This window comes from Numida meleagris, chromosome 5 (assembly GCF_002078875.1).
Source record: "Numida meleagris isolate 19003 breed g44 Domestic line chromosome 5, NumMel1.0, whole genome shotgun sequence".
Taxonomy (NCBI): Eukaryota; Metazoa; Chordata; class Aves; order Galliformes; family Numididae; genus Numida; species Numida meleagris.
Window position 1 is genome coordinate 34,830,088 of NC_034413.1, and position 18,229 is coordinate 34,848,316.

The window sequence follows — 18,229 nt, forward strand, 5'->3', positions numbered from 1 at the left end:
CCTGCAGTCAGGCATGCCATTCAAAGCAAAAAATTATCATTTGCAAATGAAGACTGAATGGTAACAAGTAGAGACAGTGCCTGAGCCTAACGCAGTCCCAGAAGTCTTGCATTAAGTCCTAAATCAGGGCAGGAAACACCACGGCGCTGGTATTCCTGATACGCTGCTGATAAAGATAGTACTCGCTGCTCGCTGGTCTCCACTGAGCCTTAAATATGAAATGAAACAGTTTTCAACTTTTCTGCAATGTTTCAGTCATCCCAACAGATGCTTTTGTGTTTTATAGGAAAAGCTTTGTGTAACTAGTAATTTACTAGTCATCAACAACGCACTTGTCAGATTGTTCATGGAAAAAGAAAATGCATGGTAGTTGTTTTGCTTGGTTTTCCTTCCGCAGTTCCATTGGAAGACAGCATGAGCTCTTTGTGTGCTTCTGCTTCCATATCTGATGCAGGAGAACAGATTCCTCACTGCTTTTGGAATGTATTTCTGATTAGTGTATGCACTGCAGCTATGTATGTGTGGGGAAAATGAGGCCATGGCACGCAGTGATGGGCTATAGCGTATTGACCGTTATGCGCCTGGGTGGGTTGAAGTGGTTACCACCTCCTTTGGGGTGAAAGATCTGTACGCCGATCTCACAAGCTCCTTTCAGTCGTGTTTTCTGCTGTCCTTCAAAGTGTGAGATTTGTCAAGAAATCTAGCTTAGCAACATTGCGTGTTTATTGAAGAAATACAGGGAAAACTGTAGTCTTTGTTAGCATGGCAATTATGTGAGACAAGTTGCTCTTGGTTTGATTTGCTATGGGAAAATGTTGGAAGAAGCCCTACAGTGGGATTTTAGTTGGGCCACAGAGCATGCCTTTCTGTAGCAGATGAAAGACAAGTTATTTCCTGCGTCAAAGAGGATGACAAGACGTTTTGAGATGCATCTAATTTTTTTTGAAGAATTAAAAAGATTTTAAAACATCAGAGCCCAGGGTAAAATATCAGTTGTGAAGAATTTCAGTGAGAGAGGAATTATGATGCAAGTCTGAGAAGTTTCAGCATGTGAAGACTGCTGAGAGATCGAGTGCATGTTATGGTATAATTAAATAATTTTAAATTGATTTGGCAAGAGAGCTTGGGGGTTCTGTTGCTGTTGGCTGGCTGCAAGGTGGCTGTATGGCTCCTTTGATGGATGAGGAGCATCAGACCTGTACTTAGGCTCTCCTTTGTTCAGGATCAGCACACTGGCAGAACATGACTTGTTGTTGAACAATCATCAGTCTTTGTTTTGTCTTTTACTTACAAGCTGAGGAGATTGTGGAGAGGCAGCCCTGGCGATGTCAGAAGTTGGTGTGAGCTCTGATCACTTTGCACTGGCTTTACTGGTGAAGGAACATCAGGCGCACGAGATGGTCTGAGGAGATCTGGTTTGGAGCCCAGAGCTGAAGGAGAAGGAATTTACTTCAGCAGAAGGGTAGTTTTCTCTGACTCTGTCACTTAATAAGTGCAGCCTAGTGAATAATTCATGGATCACCAAGACAGTAGACAGCTTTCCAGCTGGCTGATTGCTTCGTAAGGAGGATTTGATCCAGAGAACTCAATAGTGTTCTGGCAAATGCTTGCCAGGAGGCTAACATGATCTATAAAGAAAAAAGAAAGGTTTTAAAAACTCAGACTACTGTAGAATAAGTTGGAAGCAGTCCTCTTTTGGATATATCACTGATTAGAAGATAGAAAGCAGTGGTAAGAATTTGTCCTACACATTCTCTTGCAAAGCAAAGGATTGGTCTGTAAACAAATGTGGTTTGCTGGTGATGGTATGAAATTTATTCAGGGTCATGAAGATGAAAGCTGACTGCAGAGTAATATCGATGCTGTCATGACAACACAAAGCTAAATAGTAAAGTAGTGCACAAAATGCAGTGTTGCTGGATGCAAAATAATGCCTGCGGGCATGAGGGAGGCCTGGCCTGGAGCAGGTGAAAGCTGAATGATTGCTGTTTCTTGTAATTCAGGAGAGGAGCTCTGGATGTCAAATGGTATTCTGGGATGGAAAGCTCAAAGCCAAGTCCTGTTTCTGCAGACAGACACAAAGCTCTCTTCCGTAGGAGATGTCACATAGGTTAAAAGAATAAATGAACCTGAAAGGTTATGTGGAACAATGTTGTGCGGGAAAGCCCATGAAAGCTGTTATATCTCCAGTGGCTTTGCCCCAGTGACATGGCAGTGTTCTTTGCCTTTTCATCTCCTCATTAGGGCTGTGGGTTAGGGTTAGAGTTAGGCACAAGCCACTGTGGTGCCGCTCAGAACCTTGCTCAGGCCTGCCAGCTGCTCTGGGGCAAGCAGATACATCAGCCTTCCTGTTCTGCTTTAAACGATGAGGGAAGTGGTGAATTTCCATGAGTTCTTTGTGCTAGCAAGTGTTACAGCAGGAATTTTTTGAAGGAGCAGGAAAAGGTTTAGGGCAAATCAGTTCACCATGTAACACCTTTTGATCTCTCTTCTAAAACGAAATCACAGTGTTGCAAGATCAGCGAGGAAGGTTTGTTCACATATGGTTGGAAACTCTTGGTTCTTTTCATCATCAGTTTGTTAAATACGAAGAAGCCTTCACATCGTCATAGCTGACACTAAAAAACCTCCCCACCTGCGCATGTCCAGATCCTAGCAGAGAAGGAAGAAACCACAGAGCCACTTATACCAACAGATGTGAGCTCTGATTTAAACAAGTCATTTATTCCCACTGATCTTTAGTGACATCTGCAGATGAGAAAGGCTTTGAGAATCCGTGAAATATTTCCTGCATATTTGCATCCAAATACTTCAAAACACTCCAAGACTTGATATTGTGATAGCTAGTGTTTTTATTTCATTTTTGTAGTTTTTTTTATGTGTGTAATGCTTTTTTTTTCCGTTTGCAGTCTTAAAGAAATAATCTAGTGATTCTTACTGGGTTTGATCTCTTCCAGAATTTGTTATTCTATTTTTGATTGTTTAGGCCTTGTTTAGAGTGTAAAAAATCTTTACCTGTGCAGGTGTACAGCATGCAGCAAAGTACATTCTTGCAGAGCAGAGACACTATATATATATATATATTCCATGAAATGTAAATGAGAAGAAACTTAACAGCGAATCTTAGAAGAAAAAATATGTGAGCAGTGACTTAACCAGAGCTTTAGGAGATGTGAGAAGGTAAAGATAGCTCCCTGGCTGGGTGAATGCTGAGTGCTGTTGTTGCCTAAATGTGAGGATGAGCTGCAGTGAGAGGAGAGCAGAACTCCTTTGTTGCCCTTCGCTTTGCAGTCCCTTGTCCCTGTCTGTCCCTATATTTTACTTGTTCTAATGAAACCTTTTTTTAAGATCCTCCTCATTTCGTTTTGAAATAGCTGCCAAGCAGTACATAATTTTGTACACAGTGCGAGTAGGAAGCTCATCGTGTATATTTTTAAAGATTTCATTTTTATAAGGAAGGAGAAGTTCTTTCATTTTTCGCTCAGAAACATCTTAGACATTCCTCTTAAAAGAAAGCCTCCATCAAACTGACCTTCCTTCATCATTTTCTAATAGTTGTGCATGCTGCAAAGGCTTTAGAGCCTGCAGTGGGTCCCAGGAGCTGAATTCCCTCTCCTCACGTCCGAAGATCCTCAGCTCTCCTGAGAGTCCATGAAGCAGAATCAGCAGCTCCTCCGGCTTTAATGTTACCCTCAAGGAAACAAGCGTGCTTATCCACTCCTCATCCAACAGATGTGGAAGACTCGGTATCTCTGACACAGTTGAATCCTCCAGTTTGGGAGAGGAAAAAAAGAAATATACACTCTTAGATCAACAAAAGGCAAGAAATATGCTTCCTCTCTCTGTAAAGTCCTTCCAGATGGTAAGGCTTGATGTGCTGTCCCAGCAACAACTCCTGTGATGGCAGCTACATCAAAGGGCTCGTTGACAGGGAAAGCCAAATAGCGTCTCCCTTTAATGAACTTCAGAATTCAGGAATGATGGAGGGGTCAACAGCAGCCTGAGCACCAAACAGCAGCAGCTTCAGAGCCGGAGAGCAGCCCAGTTCAGGGCCACATTAATAAAATTTTCCACCATGGCAGAGCCTACACCCCTCTGCTGCAGAGTGCTGATGACTTCAGTGGGACCATTCAAACACTGCCAGTGTAACATGATGAAGTGCTGCCTTGGATTAGGGCCCAGCAATCTCCAGACATCCTTTCTGGGAAGGTGGCTGGGTGTTAAATCCTTATCGTGGAGATGTGTGCATGTGGGGCAAAGCAGTGCCAAGCTTGGCTCTCTTTATCCAGTCATTCTCCCACTGGGTAGCTGGGCATGGCAGAGTCCCTGAGACTAACTTCTAAACCGCAGGCAGAATGCTTTTTCTAAGTACTTAATTTCTTTCTGCAGAAATCATATCTCTTTAAAACCTGTCTTGCCCTCTTCACTCTTCTTGTAGTGCTGCCAATTCAAGGCTAGTTTCTGCAGGTGTTATGGCCTGAACTTAGCAGCATTTGGCTCAGACACTGGTGACTTTTGTATGTTTTATGGGAAGGCTGGCACAAATGGAGATTTGAGGGTCCTTACATAAAGCTGTGCACCAGTCATGTGAGTTCTGCTTTTCACTGTTTGTTTCCTTGGTGCCTGGTGAATAAACATGGCTCTCTGGAATTAGGCATCCAAGGAAGGGACCTGGTACTTGGAGGGCAAAGAGAAAGGGTACACCTCTTTCTATTGCTGCCCTGCAGCATTTTCTTTCAAGGCTAAGACAGATAGGTTAGATTTGCCCATTCCAGACTGCATGGTGTAGCTGTATCCCTCGAGTGAAGCCTGCAGTTAAGGAAAATGGAGCCACCACGGTGTGGCCCCTACACAATAGAAGTGAGGCAGTAGAGTCCTGCCAACCTTGTCCTTCGCTGAGATACCAAGAACTGAAATTACTGTTACCAGCACTGAGGCTGTCATTTTATTTGTGAAAGTCAAATCTGTATTCTTTGTTGCTTAGGTTAGGTGTGTCTGCCACCTGCAGACAACGTCTTCTGCAGGCATGCTTATGACTCCTAGGAGTGTTGTATAGAACTCAAACCCCGTTGTACTTCTGTTCCCACGTTTCTGCCCAAATTTATGAACTCAGGGGAGCCCTGGCAGTTACTGGCTAACTGCAACTTCAGAACTGTCCTCAGAGCAGCTGGTGCCAGAAAGCATTCCTAATAATGAGCCTGGAATGATTTCCACCGCCTTTAGCACTGCCGCGAAGGAGGTGGCTCAGTGTCGTGCAGGGTGACTTGCATCTCCCTGCAACTCAGTAAGCAGGTTGGCTGCCAGACAAAGCAAATAATCCATTTCTTCCATTCTCCTTCTCCATTGTTTCCATGAATGCACTCAACGCGTAGCAGTATGTGAAAAATAACTGGTGATCCTTCACACTGAGAAATGTTGCATTTATCCTGTGATGGATAGGAGGACTGTACAGCGGAGCTTTCCTGACATGGGATAGTCCCAGCAGTGTGAATTTCACAAGGGCTGGGGCTGGCAGGAAGAAAACAAGCTCTGCTTTCAGCACGGCCTGCAAACAGGCCAGGGTGCTGGGGAGGAGATCCAGAGCAGGCCCCGTGCTGCCCGTCCCCCCGCAACCTCCAGCTGGATTGCAGCAAAAGCTGAGCAGGCATCTCCGTGTCTGTCTTCAAATCCATCTTTGTGGAGTTGGTGGTGTGAATGTGGTAAAAGCCAGCGCTACCTGCTTTTCGTTTCAGTCAGGGCAGGATCTTGTAGCATAACTGCACGGAGAATGCCTGAAGGATGCCGTGCCTTTGGCCTGTTGGCACATCTTCTGGGGGAAACTGTAGAGGATGCTGGCACTGTCAGATATTCAGTGCTGAAGTAAATGTCTGTAGTCAGCACCTAGATGCTGAAGGTCTGCTGTTAGCTTTGACAAGACAAAAGAGGTTGGTGTCAGCATAACCTTAGCCGGCAGCTGCTGGCAGGCCTGGGCTAGGCAGGCGTTGTTAAAATGTCCATTATTAAGCATCCCTCCTGTGGTGCCTGTCTTTTAATAAGGTTACTGAATGATTTTCTAAACCTCTTTTTTCATCTGGGTTCTGTTTCCTCCAGCAGTTAAGGAGAAATTCTGTTGTGGTAGAAGTGCTGGTAGGAGATGCAAAATAAGGTGCTGAGTTTCCTCCTCCGTTGTGGCACTGACCCTGCAGTATCTCATGAATGTCCTGTGTTGGAACAGCTGTTGGTGTTGTCACTTTTAGGTGATGGTGATCCCAGCCCCAGTGTTACTGAGATCAGTTCTGCCAATTCCCAAATGTAATACATTCAAGTAACTCCTAATAAAACACATGTCTCTGTTTCCTGGCTGTCCTTGCTGCTGCTAACCAAGGTTCCTGTGTGTCTCGCTTAGGTCGACAGTGACACGATCTGGAACGAAGTTCACAGTTCTGGTGCTGCTCGCCTGGCTGTGGGCTGCGTCATTGAGCTTGTTTTCAAAGTGGCCACAGGAGAACTGAAGGTTGGTATGACAATAAGCAACACTTTGCTTTGAAATGGGCTGTGTACAGGAACAGCAGGGCTCAGCTCACGGCTGTATTGTGCAGGAGATCCAACAAGCTTCATTTTAATGGCACCATCTGGCTTTGGTCATAAAAATCTTTGAGGATATCAGCAAGTGAACAGCAGACTCCTGGTGAATGTTCTTATGCACTGATTAAAAGGAAGAAAGAAACCAGAACAGCAAGCAAAATCCCTGATCCAGTGTTATCTGAGGGTCTTGCTGCGGGCTTCAGCTGGGCCAGCCAGTTCAGTGACCTCATGCAGAATTTATTTTTTTTTTCCTGAGGGAAAGGAAATGCTGTACCAGCCAGTTTCCCTAAAATTCACATGGATTTCTTCCCCTCCAGAACAAGGGAGTACATCATCCGCTGCCGTGCAAGCTCCATTGAGGACAACTACATAATTGCAAGGCACAATTAGTGCTCCTGGCTGCATGCATCCATCCTTGTGAGATGAACCTTCCTACCTGTCTCATTTCTTCCTTTTCTTATTTTTGTGTGTAGAATGGTTTTGCTGTTGTTCGGCCTCCAGGTCACCATGCCGAAGAAAGCACACCCATGTAAGTACGTGTATGTACCCTATGGTCTTGCTTCAGTGTTTGCCTGTTGTGTGATCTACAGCCTGAAATTACAAAGGCTGTTTGTTAGTTTACTGTTGCAAAATTTCTTACCTATTAATATGAAAAACAGTATCATATTAAAAGCTCCCAATAATTCCCTTGAACAGGGCAAATTCCTGCTCTGTGCTTTTGAGTGGGTAATTCTTAGCAAGATTTGACATTACATTCATGCCTTGGAATAGCACTGCTGCTTTTATTTACTCCTGTGAGTTGTTTTAAGCTCAATGTTAATGGCTTGCACAGTGTGAGGAAGGCAAGAATACCATTAATAGCAGTATAGGAAGCATAATTGTGTCCTGAGATCACAACACTGACTGAGGAAAGGGGCAGAGCAGGAAGGCTTCACAAAGCAAAAGCTGAAATCAGGCAGCTTACATGTGTTTTGAACAGCAGGGTTTGTATTAGGGTTTTCACCAGAGATCCCGTGTATCCATTAGGGTCCAATATGTGCATTGTGTTGGACTTGTGTGCCAGGCTTACTATGCTGAACTTTCATGCATGGAGTTTCTGTGCTTCAGCGTAGAGTTCTGGGGCCTCTACGAGCATACCTGCTCACTTCCAGCCGATGGCATCTCAGCGCTCCTGGCCTTGGTGCTGTCACTCCTTTGTCCTCCTTGCCCTGTCCTCCCTGTCCCCATCTCTCACATGCGAGTGCTGGAGATCTGAATGTCACTCGTGGGCAGCTGGCCCCCAGCAGCATCTCACTGCAGTGGGTTTGGGAAAGCATTTCCTGGCGGATCACAAGGCACGTGCTGCTGCATGGCTATTTCATGTTTCTAATTGAGGACACGTGCATCTTCCAGGGAGGAAAGCAGAGTGAAAGCAGAAGAAATTTCTTCTTACTGTGTTGTGTCTCAGATGATAGATGCACTGGTACCAAGGAGACCTATATTTAACACCTCTTCTTTTCCTCTTTTCCTTCTCATCACCTCCAGGGGCTTCTGCTATTTTAACTCTGTGGCAATTGCAGCCAAACTGCTCCAGCAAAGACTGAATGTTAGTAAAATCCTCATAGTGGACTGGGTGAGTAAACACCACTTGTTACCATTAGGAAAGCAGGTGGAAATTTTTCATGGGGTTTTCTTTGAGTTTCATGAGACCAACCCAGGCTCTGTAAGTCAGTGAAAAAGTGTTGTCTGTGGTCTGTAAGCCAAAATTTGTTTGCTTGGTACCCTTTAAAAAAATGTTTTAGTAAAAAAAAAATAAAAGCTTATTAAAGAGTCCATAGTTTTCTGAATAGAATTGTAATTAATAAATAGTTGCCTGCGAAAACAAGCCCATAGCACAGTCTCAAGGACAGGTAATGCAATCTGTGCTGTTTTGGTTGAGGCTTTTTTTGTGAGCTTTTTCATCTGAACTGCTAGGATCCATCTCAGCTTTCTTTCTGGAGTGTGAGGACTGGTTTCTGAGAGGGGTGGGCTGTCCGGCACAGCTTTACTGTTGGTCTCACTGTACTGCCTCTGGGCCAGGCCAGCCTCTGTGCGTGTGGGCAGGCAGTCAGAAGTGTTCTCCGCGTTGGATCAGGACTGTGAAATACTCTGAGGGCTTGCTTGGGATTTTGCTGCAGTGACATGAATATTTAAAAATGTGGCAGATACATTTCATTGATTTTAAAATGTTTTTACTTGGCTGTGAAGACATCTGAGTCCCTGAGTGTCAGCCAGGAGTTTTGATTAAATTGCAACAACTCTCCTGTGGGCAAGACCCTCAAGTTAAAATGGGTGCATTTGTCCTTTGCATTCAGCCTTACTGGATGGGCATTCTTTTCCTCACTTCCCACCAATTATTTTTAATGTCAGAAGAAGGAGTGTTTTGCAAACCCATCCTGCTATGGACTGCGGTTCTGCACCAAGTAGCACTCAGGAGAGGGTCTTGGCAGCGGGTTTGTGTCACTTAACATCACTGAGCTAGATCTGACAGTTTTGCAGGGCACTTGTATCAGTGGTCACCTTGCAGATTGATTGAAGGTGAAAATTTGGGGCAGCTAATACAGCCTTTCCATGCCTAACATTCCTCAGGATTAGTTATGAATGTGTTTCTCTAAACCCAACTGAATTGATCCTGTTCTCAGTTTTGGTAAGTGCTTGAGATTGTGCTTACTCCCATTTATCTTGTGTGTTAAATGAGAAGTGTAGTCTGAAGACAGCTGTGCAAAGCAGGTTACTCTTGTTTGCAATGAACTGCTTCAGTTAGCTCAGAGAAGCACAGAAAATGAAGCTCAACACAAGAGGAAACCCCTCCGAATTCCAGGTTGATGGCTTTAATCTCTATTTTGAATGAGGCTCTAACCTCCCTCATATAATGCAATCTCTGTCCCCAAAGGATGTACACCACGGGAACGGTACTCAGCAAGCTTTCTACAATGACCCTAATGTTCTTTATATTTCACTACATCGCTATGATGATGGGAACTTCTTTCCAGGCAGTGGTGCTCCTGATGAGGTAAGAGCATGGATCTGCGTAGCACCCTCCCACGGCCAACAGGACCTTCTCAGGGTTATGATTCAGGTGCCCCAAAAAATCTTGGGGCCTTCTGCCTTGGTTTGATTTGGTCTGGAGGCCAGCTTCTGCCACTGCTCCCATCCTTGTGCTTGTTAGTGTCTGATTAGTAGTGCACTGTCCACATTTGTGGGCTTGGTGTGTTCTTGTCCAAGTCCTCACAGCACAGGCACCATGGGAGCTGGCACGATAGCGTATGCCTTGGCAAACAAGCTGAAATGAGTGAATGCAGTTAGGCTGCCCAGTCCTCATGGGACAACCTGTTCCAGAGCCTTTTGCCAGCTGTCCCAGACAGTGCTTTCTTCTCCAAAGAATGGGAGTTCATGTACTTTTCCTGCCTTTCACTTAAAGGATGTAAGGTGTTTCATGGAAGAGATTGGTCCATTGCTGTGCCACCAGCACAGTGGTCAGCTTTCCTGGCACAGACCTAAAGCCCATCTGCTCCTGGCCCAGCAGACACCAGTGCTGATCTCCAGCAGCTGTCAATGCTGCTGGGCCAAGTCTGCCAGTTCTTGGTGGCTCCTCAGAGACTGCTGCAGAAGGGCTGGGCAAGCAAAGGTGGCAGCCCTTTCTCCTCCAGGCTGATGCTCCTACGTCCATCACATCCTTCCTCACCCTCCAGGCTGAAATGCAGCATGCTGCAAATAGAAGGCATAGAAACAATCACTGTGTGAAGTATATAGTCAATAAAACCTTCCCTGGCCCATAAGGTATGGTATCTTCATTTGAGTTGCAGTTTTGTTATAAATTTAAATTTAAAATGGGTTGTGCCTAAGGAATGTTCCATTATCATCCTTCTTATGTTATTTATCAGAGGTAAATTCTATCAAATGTGTGGTTCTGTGTTCTCTGAGGCATTCTGAATTACATCTGAAAACTCCTCGAATTCATTCCCTGTCCATTTTACATTTTCCCATCCAGCACGCATCGATGTTTCCATTTAGATTTCTAAAGAAATGGAAATGTAATGAGATACTCCTTCATGACTCTGCTTGTGCACTACTGTATAGTGAATATGCAGCAGCTCTTTGTGGCAGGCACGTAATTTCTGCTTCAGAATGTACAAAGGTCTGAGACCTACTTCTTTTGATGACCCTTTAAATTAATAGTCTAGTGATCTGGCTTACAAAATATCTTCTATTTTTAGGAAACACTGTATCAGCTGTGTATTTACCATTCATAGTAATGTTCAGAAGTGTCACTTCATACTGAATAATCCAAATAATAAAATGTAATTTAAATTACATTGAGATAAATAATCCACCTTAGATGGATGTGTTTTTCTACAAGCACTATCTGCAGTGACACCAAGAATGTGAAATAAAAGCTCCGCAGCTTTATCTAGGTGACCTATCTGGCTGTGTATTGTATAACACCATTAATTTTTAGTTTTCTTTCATATGCCAAGAGCTATACAAAACCATGGTGCGTAGGAGAGTAGAGCCCTGTGCTGAGCTTGCAGTGGCACGGCAAGGGGACATCTGCAAGGTCCCACCCAATGAAGGCACCAAGCACAGGCTTTTGGGGTTCCAGATGAACAGGGGAGCCATGACCTTGCTTCTCAGCAAATGGGTTACTGGAAGGCTCTGGTTTACTTTTAACTTCTCACCTTTCTCCATTATTTGGAGCGGATGGAAGGAGAGGTACATTTGCAGTAGGGTAAAGGATGGGGATGCAGTTGCATTTAGCACCCATGTGACCCTCTGGCAGTGGAAATCTCTGTGAATCATATTTTCCCCCAGCAGAGGGGGAGCTCGCTCTGATTAAAATTATATATATATATTTTTTTCCCTAGTTACAGCTATAATAAGATACAAAAGTATACTTCTAAATAAAACTGAAAACAAATTAGGGAAAGATACTACATGTAATGCAATGTCGTATGAAAGAGGAAAAGGATCCACTTAATGATGAGGTGTTTTTTTGGGCGAGCAGCCTGCCTGCAGCTCCCATAAGCATCAGAGCATTTGTGAGCATGGAGGAGCTTTGTTTTCATCCTTGTTTTGGGGACTGTGTCACCTCAGAAAGAAAAATTAGCTAGCACCAAGCTATTGGATCAAAATCCATATTCAACTGGAAGAATCATGATACAGCAGAAAGGTGTTGCCAGAGTTTACTGTTTCTACATGTATAATTAAGAGAACCATTTCCCATTTTCAGGTTGGCACAGGAGCAGGAGTTGGGTTCAATGTTAACATGGCCTTTACTGGTGGCCTTGATCCGCCGATGGGAGACACAGAATACTTAACTGCTTTCAGGTAATATTGAAGTTTTCCTCTTAAAAACATATTTTTCACCTAAACTGAGTTTCTTTTATCTTGTACAGTTATGAACTTAATCACAAGTTAAGAAATACTGGATTTCACAGTGCCGTGTGGAATAAAGCTGAATTATGCAAATAGGATATTTCTGGCCACAAGAAGTAGGTCTGTGACATTAGGGGATTGACGTACTTGCTGCTTAGCACTGACTGATGTATGATTATAAAATGTCAGCTGATATAAATGAGCTTTTCTGTTGTTGGCTAAAAATCTTTTTGGGATGAATGCTTCTGTGCGTAAGTACACTTGGGATGGGAAAGGGAATCCAAAATAAATGTAATGAGTTACCATGAGTTGAAACTTCAGAGTGTAGACATCCCAAGGCTTGAGGCATCATTACTGTGATGTACATGATGGTACATGACTTCTGGGCATGCTGGCATGCAGTCCCTCCCCTACACGAGCTCTGCTTGTGACTGTCACCCTATCTCATTCCTGGGTGTACCTAGCAATGGGAAGTGGGCTTGTGTTAATAGGCCTTGTTTTGTTAGGATTGTTTATCCAAAATACCAAATGTGTCAGTTTGAACAGACTGAACTGTTAGGTTGTTGCTTTCCTGACTGGATTCTGTTTTTTCCCCAGAAGCAACATGTTGTGTTTTATGAATAAAAATATAACCTTCTATCAAATAAGTGTTACACTCACTGATAGAGGGTGAATGGAGGTAAGCAAAGATGTGGAGTTAAACTAATGTGTTGCTTTAGGATGTCTTCCTTGACAAGCAGTAAGAGCAATGCCAAATGTAAACCATTATGTTGGGCTGTAACAAGCATATTCAAGTGTGCTCCAGAAAACTAGCACTGTTTGAGTCTGCAAATGGAGCAGGGGATGGAGCTGCTCATTGACCTAGTTGTTCGTGTCCCAGTGCTCTTACTGTCATGCTCACATGATACCTGGGAATCATTTCTCTGATCCTTATTTTCCTCCTCGAGTCAACATCATCAGAAAAGGTGTGTGAAGCAAAACATGGCATTGAACATCTTGCTGCTCCAGGCAGCTTAGGGGCAAAACTCTTCAATAGGGTGGTTGTACATCATTGGTGTTTTGGGGCCTTGCTGCAAGCATGAGGTGTGATGCATTTCCCTCCCAGACCCACAGAGAATGGGAAAAGGAAGATATTACAATGAACTATGGAAGCAGCGGAATAACACAATAAAGTAACAGTTATTCTGGGTGGAGGAGGTAAACAGTGCAGTAGTGAATAGAGCCCTGTGTGAGACTACATTTTCTTTCCTGATACTCATTCCAGAGGAAGGAATGTAATTCCCCGACCTGCTGGATACATGGGCTTCAGTTTTCCTTGAGACTGTCCTGTTCCAGCCCCTGTCCCCCCACATGCCTCATGCCTCCCCAACTTGCATCTTTTTTAACAATTTCCAGTTGAAGTGGTTTTCTGTCCTCAGACCAGATTTAGTGTACTTCTGGCAAACACCCTGCATAAATTCAGGGGGAAACGCACTTGCCAAAACATGAGATGCAAATTTCTGGCGGTAGCCAGATGGAATATCGCCTTCCTGGGATAGCAGTGCATACGTGAAATTTGGGAGCATTATTTCTGTTCCTCGCTGTGCATGTATTCATATTGTGTTATACTGAGCAAAAAGAGCTTTTACCCTCCTGCATGCCATTAAAAAGCCTTCAAAGAATGTATACAATTTAAAATAACATCTAGTCAAATAACTGTCATTTGTCTTGATGTTTTATTCCTGGTACAGGAAAGCAGCACTTTCCTCCAAAGTGGAAGTCTGTTTATCCCAGCAGTCAACAAGACTGATCTCTGCATTATAAAGAGAACCTGTAGCTGGCAACTGAGTGGCATACTTGCTATTAAATATTAATTGAGTTTCAAGGCTCCTGGAAAATTGTTCAGAGCAGTCTGCAGCGCAAGACCTTTGCCAGCCATTCCTTAATAGACACTGGTGTCTTTTTGCCCAGACTGCAGCTATTTGGGAATCAGATTTTGTAGCTAATCCCAGCCCTTATTTTGGGTTCTGGGAAGCGGAGTACTTTGTGACTCATCCTTATAGGTACCACCTCCCGTAGCCTGCCTCATGTGCACACCTTCAGTCAGTAAGTTAAATTGGAAGCTTTTTTAATCTTCTGCCAAGTTTGGTCATGATAATACATTATCAAGTGACCTTTTCAAAACTTAACCAGCTTCTTTGAAAAACATTTTTTCCTGAATCTTTCTATTGATTTTAATGTAAAATTACGCTTTGAAGTTTGCAATTTATAGTCCCCTAAGAGTTAGAAAGTGAAGGGAATGGGTCATATATCCTTTTTTTCTTCTTTTTTTTGCCCTAGCCCCTTGAGACAATGCATGCCTTCAAGGCAGCACCTTGTTATTCCACCCCATCGAATGCCACGTTGCATTTGCTGGGGATCAAACCTAAGATGAAGAAAAGATAAGAAAATTGGCCATAATCAACTCCAGAAGCAGCAGGCATTTTCACCATGAACTTGGAAACTCACAGTGGAGAACTGAGCTTTAATTCAAACCAGTCCAAATGCCAAACTGTGAGGCTTTGAAGTCTGCAGAGGAATCAGTGGAAATCCTTTGAGCTAGGCAAAGATACTGATATACTTTTTCTCCTTTTTTTTTTAAGCCTTAACTCTTCTCATGCTTGCCTGCTTTTAGAGAGGAAAGCCATCTTTCGATGTAAAAACATTGGAAGAAAAAGCAAGTGTCATGCTTTCAGTTTTTTCTTCTGTTTTGGGATAAGCTGGTATATGGATTGAATAAAAGCACGCTCTCTAATGAAATAATAACTGAGATAATTGTCTTCATAAATTAGTCTTCTGGCGAATGAATGAGTAAATCCCAATGAAACTTGTCATTGAAGCGGAGCGCAGCCGTGCCTTGCATTTTGCTACTTATCTTCAGAGCTGAGTTTTACAAATCAGCACTGCAGAAGGTCGGCATGAAATCCCAGCTGCTGTGCTTGGGGGAGCAGGGTGGGGTACCCTGGTCGCCTATGGAGGCTCAGGCTGACAGTAGGGATTGAGGAGCTCACTGCGAGCTTGGCTCCCCTCCACACTGTCCTAACTGCAGCCCTCGGCAGCATTACATTATGATTTAGCTGACCATTTACTGCACAAATGTTCCACGGCTGAAGTCACCACCAAAGTATGTGGGCAATACAGATCTCACAGATTATGCAGAAATGTATTAAAGTCTAATGCGTAAGATGCAGGGCATATAATTTTAAAAGTCCCTAACTCATCAAAATGTTACTGGTATTCATTGCTGTTATTCCGCAGTTATAGAAACAAACGATGGTAATTTTTTTTTTTTAACTGGAGTCTTTAGTTCTCTGACTTGTTGTACAAGAAATAATGATTTCTCCTATGAATTCCCGTGGCATTTTCTAAGGTTGTATAAAGGCATACCGTGCAAACCTGGCTGGAAGAGCTGCCGAAACAACGTGAAGGCTGTGGCTAGCTCCTTATTGCACAGGAACAAAGTTACCTAGTGAAATGGATTTGTGTTACATGTAGGAGTTTTCTTCTAAACATGATGTAAAAAACCTTTCCTGATGATTCTAGAAATGTGTCGTTTCATCTTTTTACCTACTCTGACAGTGGTCTCTCACACAATTATGATTCCATGTGGGCTTGGTTTCACGTTGGTTTTATTTCAAATGCCCAAGGCAGAAGCAAAGGCAGGGCTGAGACGTCCCTCCTTCTGCCCTGAGTGGGTTTGGGATCCAGGTTGTTGGAGTGGAGGGGTTCTGTCCTCTGATCCATAAAACATCCCAGAAGTGACAAAGGGGGAGGGAGAAGCTGGTGCTGTTCTGCCTCAAATTGTTGTCTCCATCTTGTAGATTTCATGCTCTCTGATGCCAATTTCATTCCCAGCAGCCCCTGAGCAGGGGATTGCACCTGGTGTTGTATGGCCAGCAGTGGGAAGAGAGCGTTGGAGAAAATCCTCTGTCAAATTGCTTAATCTGCCTGTCATTTATTAAGCATTTAACTGGTGAATTGGCCAGCAGCAGAATAAGAATGGTTCAGTCTTCTGCAAAATTATAGAAAATTGTATTTTTTCCCCCAAAGTGTTTGCAGAACACGATCAGCACTTTTTGCTGTTTGCAGCCATCAGTATTAGTTAATGCACAGTGGTGCAGCTTAGCCACACTCAAAGCCAAATGAAAGGATTTAATTTACGTTAAACAAGCAAAACAATTTCCACGGTGTAGGAAATTTAAATGTTTGACCCTCCTATTTTAAAACAAATCAGTGTGGCTTGAAGGGAAGATTCAGTGTTATGAACTGTTTCATTCCTGAGTGAATGACTTTGCAGCCACCTCAGCTAAAAGACCCAGTTGCAGAGAAAACTGCTCACCTTGATAGTAACTCCAGTCTGTGGATTTTTTTAATAGTATGATCATCGGGGCAAGATGATAGGCTTGTTTGAAGTTTACTTGTTGTTTTCTCTTGGGGACTTAGCTTTACTGTGATGGATCTGAGCAAAAAGGGCATTTTCCTCTGCGGTGTGGCTGCTTCTAACTATCGTCAGTGTGATTTACTTCCAGACAGCAGACACTGCTTTTTATCTCCTGAAATGTCTGCAGACAGGTTTCAGGCACTGCCTGTTGTGTGGTGCCTGTGCTGCTAGAGGGTACCTCTGGCCTGCTCACAGCCAAGCATCATGCCCTGCATCTCCCTCAGGTGCGCTGGGCATAGAGAGCTATGCCACAGCCGACAAAATAACATCACCTCATAACACAGCAGTGGCTGGATGCTGACAGCCCATGCAGCTCCACAGCTTGGTTTTGGGTTTAGAGTTTAGATTGGGTTTGCTCTGCCAACGGTGTCAAGGCAATGCCACGCAGCAGCTGAGGTTCTAGCATCTCTCATGATATTGTAGCTTTGGAAAAAATCTGATGATTTTAGCAGTTCTGCTTTGGTTAGAAATTAAATAGCTCAGCAATACTTCAAAGCTCAGGGAAAAAAAAAAGGCCTTTGCCATGTGCACTTGCTACAAAAGTGCTGCTTTAGTCTTTTGTCAAGGAGGTGGTTTCCACTTAAGATGTCTGTGGGTTTCACTAAGCGCACTTCGTCGACTGTAAAGCCATCAGCAGAAAAATGCGCTATTTTGTCTTCCTTACATAATAATCTCCCTGAGGACAGAAGCGTATGGCAATCAAGGCATTGGAGGAAAAAATTAAAATTCCTCTTTCAGACTCTGTAAGAATTAAAAACTTTCTCAGCACAGAGTGGGTGAACGCTGCCCAGAAAGCTCCGCGACCTGTAAACACCAGCAGAGAACTGTTTTATTTTCATAGCAGGAAAAAAGAAATAAGATCTCTTTTTTGCATAGATTTCTATGTTTCTGTGCGTGGAGAGTGGCAACCAGGAAGATGACAAAAATGAAAGCTTGAAGGGTTTTTTTGGTCTGCACAGTGCCTCAGCACTTCTGCCAGACCTGGGATGGTACATGGTACACTGGGCACCAGTGTCCCTGCCTGCACCTGGGCTCTGCTCTGCATTGGAAATGACGTGGTGGGTTTGACTAACGCAGAGAGTAGCTCATTGCATGGGAGATGCTAACACTCTGTTAAAACTATTCTATGCAGAGGGCGAAATGGCGCGAACTCAAATTGGTGTTGGGGCAAATAGAACCCACTGACCCTGGCAGATGTCTCATGGTTGTCATGAGATGTGAGTTGTTATGGGTGTTTTGATAGTGCTTGAGCAATCTGAGCACAAAACAGATCTTTTTATTTGTCTGTTTTTTATGTAACTTACACTCAATAAGGGAGCATCTTTCCTTGTTTTCAGAGTAATCTGTAAACATTGTCAATAAAGGTGCAGTTGTCATGTTTACAGAGACATGTTTTGGTATATAAATCTGTGTTTTGGAATGTTAACCTTGCCAGAAGAGACTGTGTGTGTGTCTCTCATGTTTATTCAGAAGCTCTGTTGCTTTGACTTTTTCATTGCTGTAATTTCAGTTCTGTTGCGTTTGTGCTGGAGCTATTAGGTGAAGAAGCAATTCTTGCTCTCTGCAAAACTTTTCTTTTTTGCTTAGTTGGCATCTTGACATGGGAAATGGGATGTTTGCAACCTCACATGGATTTTGAACAGAAGTTTTGTAGAGTGAAGGGAGACACCAGAGTGAAAATGCATTTTGTTGAGAAACCACAGAGGTGGACCTCTTGTCTCATTGAAGTACTGGCCCTAACAGGGAGTAGTTTGCAGATGCTAAGCAATTCTGTCTCTTTTTAGAGAACAAAATATCAAAGGATAGGGAATG

The 18,229-nt window shown here is 43.5% G+C and overlaps 1 protein-coding gene across 14 annotated transcripts in view; it reads left to right on the forward strand.

The window, feature by feature from the left end:
* The window catches only part of HDAC4 (histone deacetylase 4), a 235,641-nt gene that overhangs the window by 204,812 nt on the left and 12,600 nt on the right, over window positions 1–18,229 (forward strand). For all 14 annotated transcript variants that reach the window (XM_021400686.1, XM_021400685.1, XM_021400689.1 and 11 more), the window contains 5 exons: window positions 6,386–6,493; window positions 7,038–7,093; window positions 8,089–8,176; window positions 9,476–9,595; window positions 11,813–11,910. In XM_021400686.1, the coding sequence (XP_021256361.1) occupies window positions 6,386–6,493; window positions 7,038–7,093; window positions 8,089–8,176; window positions 9,476–9,595; window positions 11,813–11,910 (470 nt within the window). The remainder of the gene's footprint in view (window positions 1–6,385; window positions 6,494–7,037; window positions 7,094–8,088; window positions 8,177–9,475; window positions 9,596–11,812; window positions 11,911–18,229) is intronic.